At 40.5% G+C, this 14587-nt stretch overlaps 2 protein-coding genes across 2 annotated transcripts in view; both read left to right on the top strand.

Moving 5' to 3' along the window:
* LOC117346284 (vomeronasal type-2 receptor 26-like) overlaps nt 1–2573 on the top strand; it is a 47011-nt gene extending 44438 nt beyond the window's left edge. Inside the window, exon 7 of the mRNA XM_033915685.1 lies at nt 1690–2573. Within this exon, the coding sequence (XP_033771576.1) occupies nt 1690–2573 (884 nt within the window). The remainder of the gene's footprint in view (nt 1–1689) is intronic.
* Nucleotides 2574–12596: 10023 nt separating this feature from the next.
* The window catches only part of LOC117346283 (vomeronasal type-2 receptor 26-like), a 50799-nt gene continuing 48808 nt past the window's right edge, over nt 12597–14587 (top strand). Inside the window, exon 1 of the mRNA XM_033915684.1 lies at nt 12597–12817. Within this exon, the coding sequence (XP_033771575.1) occupies nt 12597–12817 (221 nt within the window). The remainder of the gene's footprint in view (nt 12818–14587) is intronic.

Genomic DNA, 14587 nt, shown 5'->3' with positions numbered 1-14587 from the left:
GGGTAGATCTAGCTACATCAGGAAATGTTTGTACTGCATCCCCACAAAACTTCACTTGTTTATTTTGAAAATACATCTTCATAATTAGACTCTTATCTGTCTCATTAAGACACGTAATTAGTAATGTAGACCGATTCAGTGTAGTAACTGAAGAATCTTCTTTAAAAATTCTGCAAGATTTAAATCAGTTGCTACCAATTGGTCTACTCCTTTCTCAGAGCCTACTTTTTTCTTTTGTGGGATGTAGTAACAATTTGAAATAGGTAAGGAATCTGAGTTTGGAAGTCCCAAAACCTTCTTAAGTATTTACGAAGTAATATTTCAGGTGAGATAAGGTGGGTTTTTGGGAAATTAACCAATCTCAGATTTTTAGACCTAAGTATATTCTCCATATTTTCAAATTTTGAATGCATTATTTGTGACTCTTTAATAGTAGAGGTGGATACCTTCTGCAATGTGGAGATTTGGGACTCTGAGACCCCCAGACGCTTATCTAGAATTTTCAAATTTGAATCTACATTATCAAATTTCTGAACAACCTCCATGGAAAATTTTTCATTTTGTTTTGTAACTGATATTAACAACCCCTCAACTCTAGTATTAATATGCCAAATATATTTTAGGAAAACATCCTGCAGAGGCTCAAGTGGCATAAATCTAATGGCCCCTTCCTCTTGCAATAAAACATGAGGCATAGGTTGAAAAATAAGAGTTGAAGATTCCAAATGGATTGAATCACTTTGAGTCCCTACTGGAACCACTTCAATACCAGAAACACAAGAGTCTTTAGGTGGGGGAGGAGGAGTTCTCTCTAAGGGACTGAGCGAAGCTCCCGATACGGTATGTAGATCCCCCACTGGGATAGACATTCCATTGGACTGTAAGATATGACGATCAATGGGTCCAGACACTACCGATGTGGAGCTTTTAGGTTTGACTTTCTGTTTCCCCATAACAAAATAAGGGGAAAGGAATATGAAAATACAATCACCAAAATAAAACTTCACAAAAAGTACCTGAGACGATGCAGCTCAACACGGCTCCACGCAGCTCCAAAGGGGCTCCCAAGGGCCTGGTGTGCCCCTTAGGGCATGCCCCTTTGGCCATGCCCTGTAACCATGCCTTGAAGCTTACCACAGCATCTTTTATGATAATCAAAGGCCCCCACTAACATCACCCTCTCTCCTCGGCAGTGCCTGTTGAAAACTGGCACCATTCAGGGAAAGCAGGAACCCTACTCCTCAGGGGAACAATGGTCCCTCGCCAGCACCTGGAAAGATATGTAGCCCTCTGTAGAAGTTCAACCACAGCGTCTTTTATAGTAATCAAAGGCCCCCACTGATGTCACTCTCTCTCCTTGGCGGTGCTTGTTGAAAACCGGCACCATCCAGGGAAAGCAGGAAACAAACGAGCAAAAGTTATGTGAACCCTACTCCTCAGGGGAACAACAGTCCCTCGCCAGCACCTGGAAAGGTAACCCTCTTGGGGGAGGGGGTGCTTTTTTCCAATATATTTCAAGTACCTCTTAGATACCATACGTGATTGCATAAGCAATCACGTCTATTACATGTTTAATGTTTCTGCAATCTGTCATTCTGAAACATGCCTTATAATAATAAAAAGTGTTCATTTGCTGTCATATAACTGATGCTATCTATGAGATAATAGGACAATAATTTTCATTCTCAGATATGGACACCTGTACAAAATGTCCAGAGGACCAATGGCCCAATCAGAAGAGAGATGCCTGCATCCCAAAAGTGATCATTTTCCTATCTTATGAAGAACCTTTGGGGTTAATGTTGACTTTCATCTGTCTTTTCTTATTTCTCATTAATGTTGTTATTTTGGGGCTCTTCATTCATTACAAAGACACCCCGATAGTGAAAGCCAACAACCGGGAACTCAGTTACATTCTCCTCATCTCCCTCATGCTCTGCTTCCTCTGCTCTTTGGTATTCATTGGCCATCCTGACAAATTGACTTGTATTCTCCGACAGACTGCCTTTGGGATCACGTTCTCCATTGCTCTCTCCTCCATATTGGCAAAGACTGTCACTGTAGTCCTTGCCTTTCATGCCACTAAGCCTGGAAGCAAGCTCAGGAAATGGATGGGTTCCAGGATCTCAGTTTCTATAGTCCTTTCTTGTTCCCTTATTCAAACTGCTGTGTGTCTTGCCTGGTTGTTCATTGCTCCCCCATTCCCATATCTTAATATGAGATCAGAAATTGGAACAATAGTAAGTGAATGTAATGAAGGTTCAATAGTTGCATTTTACTGTGTTCTGGGTTACCTGGGCTTTTTGGCTGGCATCAGCTTCATCGTAGCTTTCCTAGCAAGGAATCTACCTGACAGGTTCAATGAGGCCAAGTACATCACTTTCAGCATGCTGGTGTTTTGCAATGTCTGGATCTCTTTCATCCCAACATATCTGAGCACCAAGGGTAAATATATGGTAGCGGTAGAAGTATTTGCTATCCTGGCCTCCAGTGCTGGACTTTTGGGCTGTATCTTTTTCCCTAAGTGCTACGTTATTCTGCTGAGACCTGAAAGGAACAGCAGAAAACGATAATGAAAAAATTAAATTATTAATATTTGTGCAAAAGATAGATTAATTTAACCCCTCTTTTACTAAGATGTGCTAACCGATTAGCACGTGCTAATTGAATTAGCGCGTGCTAAATGCTAAAGCGTCCATAGACTAATATGCACGCGTTAAAGCGCGCGCTAATCGGTTAGAGCACCTTAGTAAAAGAGGGCTTTAATTGTGTTATAAGCATCAGTTATTGGACATGTCAAAAGTAAATGTCCTTTTTATAGCTAGAAGCTTTATCATTGATTGAAGTCATTGTAAATCTTATTATTATAATGATGCTGCTGTGGAATTGAATGGACTTTGGTGCATATTATATTATACACAATTTAAATAGAAAATGTAAGTAAATATTAGGGTTATTAATAAAGTTATTGTGATACTTTTTCTTGGAATAAATTTATATATGTACACATGGGTGGCATTATTATTTACATTTTCACAAAAAAAGGTTCTTAAATTTATGAATATAAGAACAAAAGCACTGCCATATTCTGACAGACTGAACATTGTGAAAAATTACAAGAGGACCTTGGTGAGACTGGAAGATTAGGCATCAAAATGGCAGATGACGTATAATGTGAACAAGTGCAAAGTGATACATGTTGTGGCATTTCCAGCCCCAGTGCTGAAACTGTCACATGTACATCCTTTGTTAGAGCAATTCCCAAAGGCAGGAAAGCACCTATACAAAGAATCACAGAGCCTGTAGAACCCAGAGCTGACTATCCTGAGGAGCATGACACAGAACAGCTTGCAGATCAAGAACCTGGTAGTGAAACAGACTCATATAGAAAGTCTGATCAGTTCCCTACCTGTAATGTTCCAGTGAACTGAGAGAGGGCCAGAGAACATACAAACCTGTTCCCCTGCCACGTTGATTAGGGTGTGGTAACATAGTAACATAGTAGATGACGGCAGATAAAGACCCGAATGGTCCATCCAGTCTGCCCAACCTGATTCAATTTAAATTTTTTTTTTTTTCTTCTTAGCTATTTCTGGGCAAGAATCCAAAGCTTTACCCGGTACTGTGCTTGGGTTCCAACTGCCAAAATCTCTGTTAAGACTTACTCCAGCCCATCTACACCCTCCCAGCCATTGAAGCCCTCCCCTGCCCATCCTCCACCAAACGGCCATACACAGACACAGACCGTGCAAGTCTGCCCAGTAACTGGCCTAGTTCAATATTTAATATTATTTTCTGATTCTAAATCTTCTGTGTTCATCCCATGCTTCTTTGAACTCAGTCACAGTTTTACTCTCCACCACCTCTCTCGGGAGCGCATTCCAGGCATCCACTACCCTCTCCGTAAAGTAGAATTTCCTAACATTGCCCCTGAATCTACCACCCCTCAATCTCAAATTATGTCCTCTGGTTTAACCATTTTCCTTTCTCTGGAAAAGATTTTGTTCTACGTTAATACCCTTCAAGTATTTGAACGTCTGAATCATATCTCCCCTGTCTCTCCTTTCCTCTAGGGTATACATATTCAGGGCTTCCAGTCCCTCCTCATACGTCTTCTGGCGCAAGCCTCCTATCATTTTCGTCGCCCTCCTCTGGACCGCCTCAAGTCTTCTTACGTCTTTCGCCAGATACGGTCTCCAAAACTGAACACAATACTCCAAGTGGGGCCTCACCAATGACCTGTACAGGGTCTTACCAGACTTACGGCTAGATTCACTAAGCCCACCGATCATGTTTACGATCGTGTACCGACACGATTTTCCTCCGATCCGATTCACTAACCTCGTAGCCGATCATCCTTCAATCCGATCCGTGCATGCAAATGAGGTGAAACAGCATGCAAAGTAGGAATAGCAACTGGGCTGGCTGATCCAAAAAAAGCGACTGCTGAGGACCAGTCGCTTGTGCAAAACCCCTGCTCTCTGCCCTGATTCTACTGCTCTTGCCGCTCTGCTCTCTACCCCAATTCTCCTGCTTTCTGCCACGTTTCTCCTGCTCTTGCCTCCCTGCTCTCTGCCCTGACTCTGTGTCTTTAACCCGCGGTACAGCCCCACTTTCAACCCGTGGGTTAAAACCACAGACTTGCGAAAGTTTCCAGCCCCAGTCCCACCCCCAATTTCTTCCATTCATTTTTCATGTACACTTAATATCTTATTAATTCATAATGGCAACCATAAAACAAAATAAAAAAACCACAAAGTACACTGTATGCAGAGAAAATGTTAATTATCATTTATATTTAGGGGGTCAAGGCAGATGACTTTAAAATATGCAATGTCACCTCAGTAACTATAGAAAAATAGACAAATATAGTGGAAAATATAGACAGCAGATATACATTCTCAAATCTGACTCATTTTGATCACTAAATTGAAAATAAAATCATTTTCCGACCTTTGTTGTCAGGTGATTTCATGAGTCTCTGGTTGCACTTCCTTCTAACTGTGCATCCAATATTTCTTTCTTTTCTTTTTTCTTTTCTTTCCTTCTCTCTCTCTTTCTTTCTTTCTCTCGAGGGTATGGATGAGGGTCTTAGCAGCATGCTCAGAAAGAAAGAGTCTGATTTTAATGATACTGTAGTGAAAGAAATAACAGGTTTTGGCAGTCTGTTGGATATGTGAAGAGGAGAGAGATGAGTCAAAGATTACCCCGAGGTTGTGAGCCAATGAGACAGGGAGGATGAGGGTGCTGCTCACAGAAATAGAGAACAGGGGAACAGGAGAGACTGGTTTAGGTAGAAAGATAAGATGGCGGCGAGTCTTGAAACTTCTTAGTAAAGAATAATTTTCCAAGATTTTCTTTGTGGCAACTCTAGAATTTTGGTGTTGTTTAGTGAGAAAACATGGTGCATCTGTAAAAATTTAGATTTTTAAATTTTAAAAGTGGAGGGATTTCCATATAGTAGTGCATGGGTGGCACAGCGAATGGAAAGTAATTGGTACTAAAATTGACAATTATTTTAAAATTGTTCCTTTCCCATTATAGTCTATGGGACAAAATGGAGATTGGAATCATCAAAATTCAAGATTCCATCACTCCAAGCCAACTGTAGCTTTTGTTTTTTAAAATTCCTGGTTGGTCATGAGAGGGTCAGGTGGCACAGGCTGGTTCCATTGCCATAGCAACAGACTTTGAGGCATACAGTTCAGTTAGGAGTTATCATAGGAACAGGTGAGATGCTGTTGAAAGATCTGGCACCTGTAAATACAATACAATACAATACATAGTAACATAGGGCTCCTTTTACCAAGGCGCGTTAGGGCCTTAACGCGCGGAATAGCGCGCGCTAAAATGCTGCGCACGCTAGCTGCTACCACCTCCTCTTGAGCAGGCGGTAGTTTTTCAGCTAGTGCACCTTCATAAAAGGAGACAATGATGGCAAATAAAGATCCAAATGGTCCATCCAGTCTGCCCAACCATACATGCTCCATAAATTAATTTAGTTTAAATGGTCCTTTTTCTTAGATATTTCTAGGCCAGAATCCCAGAGCCCTGCCCATCAAATAAAAAGGGTTTTAGGTTCAGACATTGTGAACAAGTAATTACAAGGTCTTGAGAGAACCAATTGGGCTCCTGAAAGTACTAATCACTTTATTGAAGTCACTTACCTGTAATTGGAGTTTCATGGCCTTCAGAGAGTTGTCATTGAGCTGAAAAAGAAAAGATGGATTTATTCACAAGGAACCAAAAGAGCACTGTGGAGTGACGATGTTCCTTAAATGGACTTTATTAAGAAAATCAAAGTTAACAAAGGTACAATAGAATTATCCACATAAAATAATATCATCCACATTAAAATAAAGTAATCCACATAAAAACCATAAAGGACCTAGTCCACTAAGGGCGCAGGACCCATCATGGTCTGCGTTTCGACAAAAAGTCTTCTTCAGGGGTTCTATAAATAATGAGGGATACATTAAAATTGATAATAATAATAATGTTATATTTAAAACTATGAGTGATTTCACACATACAGAAATTGTGGGATAAAGACAGAAGTTATGTGGGGATGAAACTTATAATAATAAATTGGTGAGAGACCATGATAAGAACAGTAAAAAGATAATGATAGTAAGAAACTTCAAACAAGTATGAAAAAGGTTTCCTCAAAATAAAATACAGAGTGTAATAAATTAGTGAAAAACCATGATAAAATCAGCAAAAAGATGGTGATATTGATAAACCATAAACATGTAGGAGAAAGAATCTTTAAAAATAAAATAACTTTTAAAAATTAGAATGCAGAGTATGATCAGTGACCTTAGAGTAATATATGCAAAAAAACTAATCTGTGAACACATAAGTGAACCTACCAAAATTAAAAGAAAGAGAAAGGGAATAAGAAACACTATTCAGGACAAACGTACATACCCTGAGGGTCCTAAGGTGGTGAATACGTGAAAATGCTAATTAATTCAAAAAAATGTATATATTAAAAACACGATTTCCATGAATAAATGAATTAAAGTTTCTAAAAGATATCTGTAGCTCAGCATTACTATCAAATATAACATCAAGCGTATTAGCAGTCCCAAAATAGAAGAGCATATGGCAGTAACAAATAGATGCAGGAGATAGGAAAACAAAAAAAATGATGCCGCTGGTAAAAAGCAATAGAGGTGATATCATGAGCTACTAATGACAGAAAGAACCAAAAGAAACAGTAAAAATGATGCCACATACATGTGTTCCTCCAAGAATACTGCAGAAAGCAGATTATACCACGTGGCCTAAGAATGATGAAGGGGCCGACGATGTTCACTGACAACCAGGACTTTTTAAATGATTGGTGTAAGATCTTAAATAAATGTTCCCTAGATCTAATGATTTTATTGATTGAAACCTCACAAAATAGATCCAATAAAATTAGAATGGAGTTAGATGGAAAACTCATACATCTTAAGAATGAAGATTCCAATTTTGATACCGTTATTAAAGATATACAACCCAAAATGGCAGAGTATAAGAAAGATATTAAAATTTCTAAATTGGACAAATTGAAGAGAGATCAAATTGACTACCAAAAGGATAGTGATTATCCTTAGTCCTAATCAAAACCCAAATATACATGCAGGAAAAATACTAGGTCTATTTCACATATGGCAAATCCAATAAAACACAACCTAAAAGTCGTGGAGGGGCATAATAAAAAAAAAACATCTAAGTCCCCTTTTAGCCTAAGGCCCTAAACGTTGAAAGTAGAAGGAGATAAAATGTCCATTATCAAAAAAATGTCCAAAAGAAGGTTTTTTTAAATAATGGCCTGCCTCTAGGTTCAGCTGTTTAAACGCCCAGACCACCACTACATCTAAACTTACACCATATAATCAACCTAAAAAAAGCCTAAGTCCCAAACGCCCAAAACAAGGGCTTTTAGGCAAAGGAGGGGCTAACACCGGTTACAAAATCCACCCCTTACCTTGACAACGATCCGGGCAGGAGGGAGCCCAAGACCTCCTGCCCCTTTGAGCCGCGACCTCCACCAACAACATTGGGGCAGGAGGGAGCCCAAGCCCTCCTGCCCCAGTGATCATCCCGAATGACCGTGCAGTAGGTAGCCCAAGCCCTCCTGCCTATGCGACCCCCTATCCCCCGCCCCCACTAAGATCCGGGAAGGAGGGAGCCTAGGCACTCCTGCCTGGATGCAGCCCACCATGACCACCTCCCCAAACCCCCGATCAGCCCGCCGAACACCTCTCCCCACCCACCAACCCGCGACACCCCTCTCTGACCCCACGACCCCCCCACCCTAACACCCCCTCGTACCTGTAAAAAAGGTGGCCGGACGGGTCCCAAGCCCAGCCAGCTGGCAGGCCCACTATTCTCAGAATGGTGGGCCGTAGGGCCTGATTGGCTCAGTCATCTCAAACCCCGCTCACAGATGGGGCCTGAGGTGCCTGGACCAACCAGAATCAGCCCAGTAGCCTTAGGCCCCTCCTGTGGGCCCAACCCAGCCCATGTGCCTAAGGTCCCGCCCACAGAAGGGGCCTAAGGCTACTGGGCTGATTCCGTTTGGGGGCATGCTAGAGACATTGCAATAAAAAACGATAAGTAGAAAAGAAACTATGCTGTCTATTAGTTTTTATTTCTGAAGAAACTATACAGAAGTAAATAATTAAGCTGCATTTGACAAAGGAGGCAATGATATGAGCCAAGCCAAAACATCTGCACTGGATTTTTGTATTAATGTTAATGACTTTGGTAACCTTGTTGCCATCCTCTATTTTGATCCTGTGAGTGAGGATTGCTGCGTTGTGGTTGTTTCCATTATAGCCTCACTTTTTCATCTTCTATACCTTTTTACCGATTCCGATTGGCCCAGGCGCCTCAGGCCCCACCTGTGGGTGGAGTTTGAGGTGCCTGAGCCAATCATGCCCTAAGGCCCGCCATTCTGAGGATACGTCTAAAACAGGGGTCTCAAATTCTCTCCTTGAGGGCCACAATCCAGTCAGGTTTTCAGGATTTCTCCAATGAATATGCATGAGATCTACGTGCATGCACTGCTTTCAATGCATATTCATTGAGGAAATCCTAAAAAACCCGACTGGATTGAGGCCCTCAAGGAGGGACTTTGAGATCCCTGGTCTAAAACCAGCTTTGGTTATGGGTACTTGGACGATCAGGCTTTTTGATCATCCAAGTACCCATTTAGGCCACTTTTTAGACTTTTTTTTTTTATTATGAGCCTCATAATGTACAGATGACATTTAATTAATACAACACTAACAATTATAACCCTCTCTCCAATAATCAAAATATTCAATATTATGACTGCGGAAGAAAGATTCACCACCAACAAATCCTCTCCTTGTAGAGAATCCAGGCTCTCCCCACTTATAGAAGATCCCAAAATAGGGATATTCCAATCAACATCTAGTAAATAAAAATTTCCTATTGGTAGGACTATAGCCTTTACAGCTATGTTTGAATGTCTTCTATTAAATCTCTGTCCACTTTTCCCATCTGTGAAGGAGGCCTGTATAATCACACCAAAGTAAATATATTTTCCAATCCCTCTTTCTAGTTTGATCCACAGTGTCTCTTCCTTATTCTGCAAATCCTGCAATTGTGTGGCATTAATATGATCTTTAGCATATAACAGTGGTTCCCAAACCTGTCCTGGGGGACCCCCAGCAAGTCAGGTTTTCAAGATATCCCTAATGAATATGCACGAGAGAGATTTGCATACCTGTCACTTCCATTATATGCAAATCTCTCTCGTGCATATTCATTAGGGATATCTTGAAAACCTGACTGGCTGGGGGACCCCAGGACAGGTTTGGGAACCACTATTATATGCTAAAGATCATATTAATGCCACACAATTGCAGGATTTGCAGAATAAGGAAGAGACACTGTGGATCAAACTAGAAAGAGGGATTGGAAAATATAATGGCATATAATGTCATTCCCACTCCTCTTTTCCAGTCTTTCCTGAACAGATTATAGCCCAGTATAACTATATCCTATTAATCCCATGAAGTATGTCTCTGTGATCGCCATTAAATCCAACTCATCCTCTTCCATCACAGCCTTTAGATCAAGGGTTTCAAAGTCCCTCCTCGAGGGCTACAATCCAGTTGGGTTTTCAGGATTTCCCCAATGAATATGCATTAGATCTATTAGCATACAATGAAAGCAGTACATGCAAATAGATCTCATGCATATTCAGTGGGGAAATCCTGAAAACCTGACTGGAATGCGGCCCTCAAGGAAGGACTTTGAAAACCCTGCTCTAGATCCAGAACCTTGTTTTGAGCATTAGTATGCACTACTTTCCAGATATTGCCCCTTTTTCTTATTTGTGTAAAGGTACTTAGTGATTCTCTTACATGAGAGCTTATACTTACCTGGAGACTTTGATCACTCTGCCCCAACTATTCTAGTTTAAAAATCTCTTCAGTATGTTAGACAATCTGCTTCTGAAGATATTTCTTCCCTTCTTTGATAGATACATACCATTCTTGCTCGGCAGCCCATGAAAAACCAGTCCATGGTCCAGGAAACCAAAATATTTTACACAGCCACATATATTCATCTACAGCCCTGACCTTTATCCTTGACAGGAAGGATCAATGAGAATTTCACCCTCAGAGCCGACTGCTTTTCTCCCAGAGCTACAAAGTCACTTTTGATATGTTCTGTGTGGCACCTCACAATATCATTAGTGTCAACATGGATGAGTAGCATCGGATAATAGTCATTAGGCTTGATGAGTCTCAGCAAGCGCTGCATAACATCTTGAATTTTGGCACCAGTCCGACAGCACACCTCCCAGGACATCATGTACTCCTCAGAAAGAATCACCTAATACCTTTCAACTCCTATTGGCTATGGATCCAGAAACTTTAGGGATTTCCTAGGAGGGTCCTTTAGCACCTGGGCCAATCAGAAATGCACCAGGGAGGGGAAGGCCCACCATTCTGTAAGAGGTGGATCTGCCAGCTTGAATGGGTAGGCATCCCTCCAGCCAGACATTGTCAATAAGGTAGGGAGGAGCAGGGACATGAGCGGAGTTGTCGGGGGTGGGGGATGGATACTGGACGATGGCAGGAGTGGGGTATTAGTGTCAGGCGATTGTGCAGCGTGGCAGGAGGGAGTGGGTATTTTGATGCAGAGGAGAGGTAGTAGTAGTGTCGGGGGATTATATGGGCACAGCAGAAAAGAGAGTGGGCATCTCTCCTGCTGCTCTTCAATTTGGGTTTTTTTTTTTTCGTTTTTTAATATGCGGGTGTATTCTACACATGTGCTGATTGCCACCACCAGTGACTCATCTCAAGTCAAATTAGCGAGCTATGAGAACCTCATTTGCATGTGAGGCCTTTTCAGAGTGACTTTGCCCCTTTAAAATCATTACAATAGCGACCTTGGTAGCAGCCCATCGGATTTGACCATTAAGTTTTGAAACTCTTCCCCTCATTAGATAATGATAAGCATGGGAAAGGAACATAAGAACATAAGTATTGCTACTGCTGGATCAGACCAGTGATTCATTGTGCCCAGGAGTCCACTCACGTGGCGGCCCTCAGGCCAAAGATCAGTGCCCTAATTGAGACTAGCTCTACCTGCGTACTTTCTGGTCCAGCAGAAACTTGTCTAACTTTATCTTGATTCCATGGAGGGTGTTTTCCCCTATAACAGCCTCCGGAAGAGGCTGGATTAAGTTAAAACCTTGAACTGATGTCAACCTAATCTATAGAGTTAACACTATTATCCATCTAGGACATAGAATATCACTGACTTTATCTGTTTAGCTTAGACCTACTAAATAACTCTATATCAAGCAGATTTGTTTTATTTTTTTATTATAATGTGTTGTGGTTACATGCTAAATACACATGTACAGCACTGCATATGCCTTTCAGCGCTTTAGAAATGATAAAGAGTAGCAGAGGTTGGAGATAATGAAGGTGGACTGTAGGCTAGTACAAAGGCTTTATTACATGTGCTCTGTTATAGTGGATGATAGATTACCTAGAAAGGGGGCAGAGTAAACTGTTCTGGAGAGATATTTGAAAAGATTTTGCTCTGATTGGAATCTGAGACAGTATCCAAGGCAGTATTGCCACAATAATTGTGCAGACCAAATGGACTTTCCTGTTAGTATCAACCATACTGTCATGCTATTAAACTATATCCCACACAAGCATTGCAAGTAAATTAAAATTTGATTCTATTTTAATGAATGCCCGTGATCCATAAGGCTATATTTAAAAGAAGGAACCTATATTTCAAAGAAATGCAGATGTCAAAAGCAGGTATCCCTGAAGGCTGAGCGACAGGAACCAACAGAGACCACATGGTATCCTCACAGGTGTTGATAATCTAGAAATAGAGCGATCGTCTCAATTTCAGTCTTTCCTCATTTACCTTCTATGTAAAAGCACAGGTCTTCTTCAATCCAGTTTAATACTTAATCTTTTCTTCTCATCATTCAACTATTCAATTCGATAGCACCATCAAGAACTCTACATCATCCTGCCTCAGTGATCAAGAGTTATCACAGAAGAAACTTTCATATCCTTAATTAATTAATGATGGAAGCTCGTCTGGTCCTGACTTTATTGATGCTTTGTGACATCCTGTGGAATATGGCTGCGGGTCAGTGTACACTTAGAAACTACCCACCAATACAACCTCTACCAGGATACCATAGAGATGGGGACATTGTGATTGGGGGACTTGTAACCGTGACAAATTTTTATCCATATGTTGGTGCCTCCTTCACCACTCCTCCCTCATTTGAAGGAAATGGCTTGTAAGTAGCATCATGGCAAATAAATTACTCATTATTACAAGACAGCAATATTAGAATAATACGCCAAGGGTAGGAATATTGAAAGAAAATGTTTTTGTGTTGTTCACTGTGTCATTTGATGGAATTTAAGTTTTATAGTGAGGGGTTTTCTGGTCATTTTGTCAGTTTCTGATAATAGAGTGCACACTGAAACATGTGGAAAAATGGCTCATTATTGCATAAAATGGAAAACTCTTTTTCTTCCAAGTTTACAAATGCATACTAGTTTTTTATATATGCAGATTGGTTCATGTGCATATGGTGGTTCCACTATAGGGATATTATGCACATCATTTTGAGATGGTGAAAGACATTTTATGTTATTTTCTGCTCATTTTCATTTGGTAGTAACATGTAATGACCTGGGTTGTTGACACTTCCTGTACTGCCCTGACTTTTGTGATGGCTGGTAAGGTCCAATATTTCAAGTTTCAAGTTTATTTAAAATGTAATTATATCGCTTTATTAAAATTTCAAAGCGATGTAAAATGGGAAGGATGAACAATATAGATTAGTAATCAATAATGTAGACAAGGACAACAGATAAGCTACTGACTGGACAAGAGGGAACCGGAAGCAACTACAATCGTTATAGGAAAAAAAACAGTGAAAGGAAGAAACAGGAGGACAGGATATATTTATAAAAAAGGCCTCATATGAATCGTTATGTTTCAAATGCATCTTTATACAGAAAACTTTTTAATTTTCCTTTGAATCTGTCTAAAGTTTTTTCTTCCCTCAACTGAGCCGGTAATGAGTTCCAGATATAAAGGGCTGAGACTGATAAAATAATATCTCGTCAAGTGTTAATGTACCTTAGAGAAGGGATGGAGAGAAGATTTTTGTCCTCTGATCTTAAAGTTCTTGAAGGCACTTAGGAAATAAGTAATCATTCTAAAAATAGTGGTGTTTTGAACGTGTGTATTTTGTAGGTTAATAAGGCTATTTTGTATGTGATTCTGTAGTTTATGGGTAGCCAGTGAGCATTGTTTAATATGAGCGTGACGTGATCAAATTTCATGAATTTAGTAATGATTTTTATTGCAGTATTTTGAATAATTTGCAGCCCTCTTAATTCTTTTTGTGTGGTTCCCTTATAAAGGGAATTGCAGTAATCTAGCTTGGATATTACCAAAGAGTGTATAAGGGAAGTTTGCCAGCGATCTGATCATTCGCAGTCTGTGAAAGCTGCTTTTGACTACATCACTAATTTGATCATGATAGTTAAGCTTTTGATCGATGATTATACCTAGGATTTTGATCTTGTCGACTTCTTGAAACAGAATGTCTTTGATACAGATAAATGAACAAAGCTTAAGTCCATCATCTATATCTCTTTTGTAATCCGCCTTAAAACACAAGGTAATGGCGGAATAGAAATCTCTAATATAATGTAATACAGTATATCTCATCTGAGCTTGAGTTTAATGGATGGAGAAGCTGCAAATCATCGGCGTATTCGAAAACAGCATACCTGATTGATTGGCTAAGCATTAATAGTGGAGCCATAAAGATGTTAAACAATAAGGGGGATAGCCAGGAATAGAGAATGATACAGTGGCTGTTACCCGCTGCTAGCCATGGGTAGCTTCAGGTAGCCTGCCGAAACAGTGGAGGGGAAAAAAGTGCTCACTGCGGGCACGGGGACCAGGCCATCCACCGCCCCGTGGAGCGGTGAATGATCTTGTCTCCGCATGTGGTCACTGATTGCGCGCGGAGGTTGTGTCAGAA

Source organism: Geotrypetes seraphini, chromosome 12, assembly GCF_902459505.1.
Source record: "Geotrypetes seraphini chromosome 12, aGeoSer1.1, whole genome shotgun sequence".
Taxonomy (NCBI): Eukaryota; Metazoa; Chordata; class Amphibia; order Gymnophiona; family Dermophiidae; genus Geotrypetes; species Geotrypetes seraphini.
Note: the sequence above shows the minus strand (reverse complement) of the source record. Positions and strands in the feature narration are given on the sequence as shown.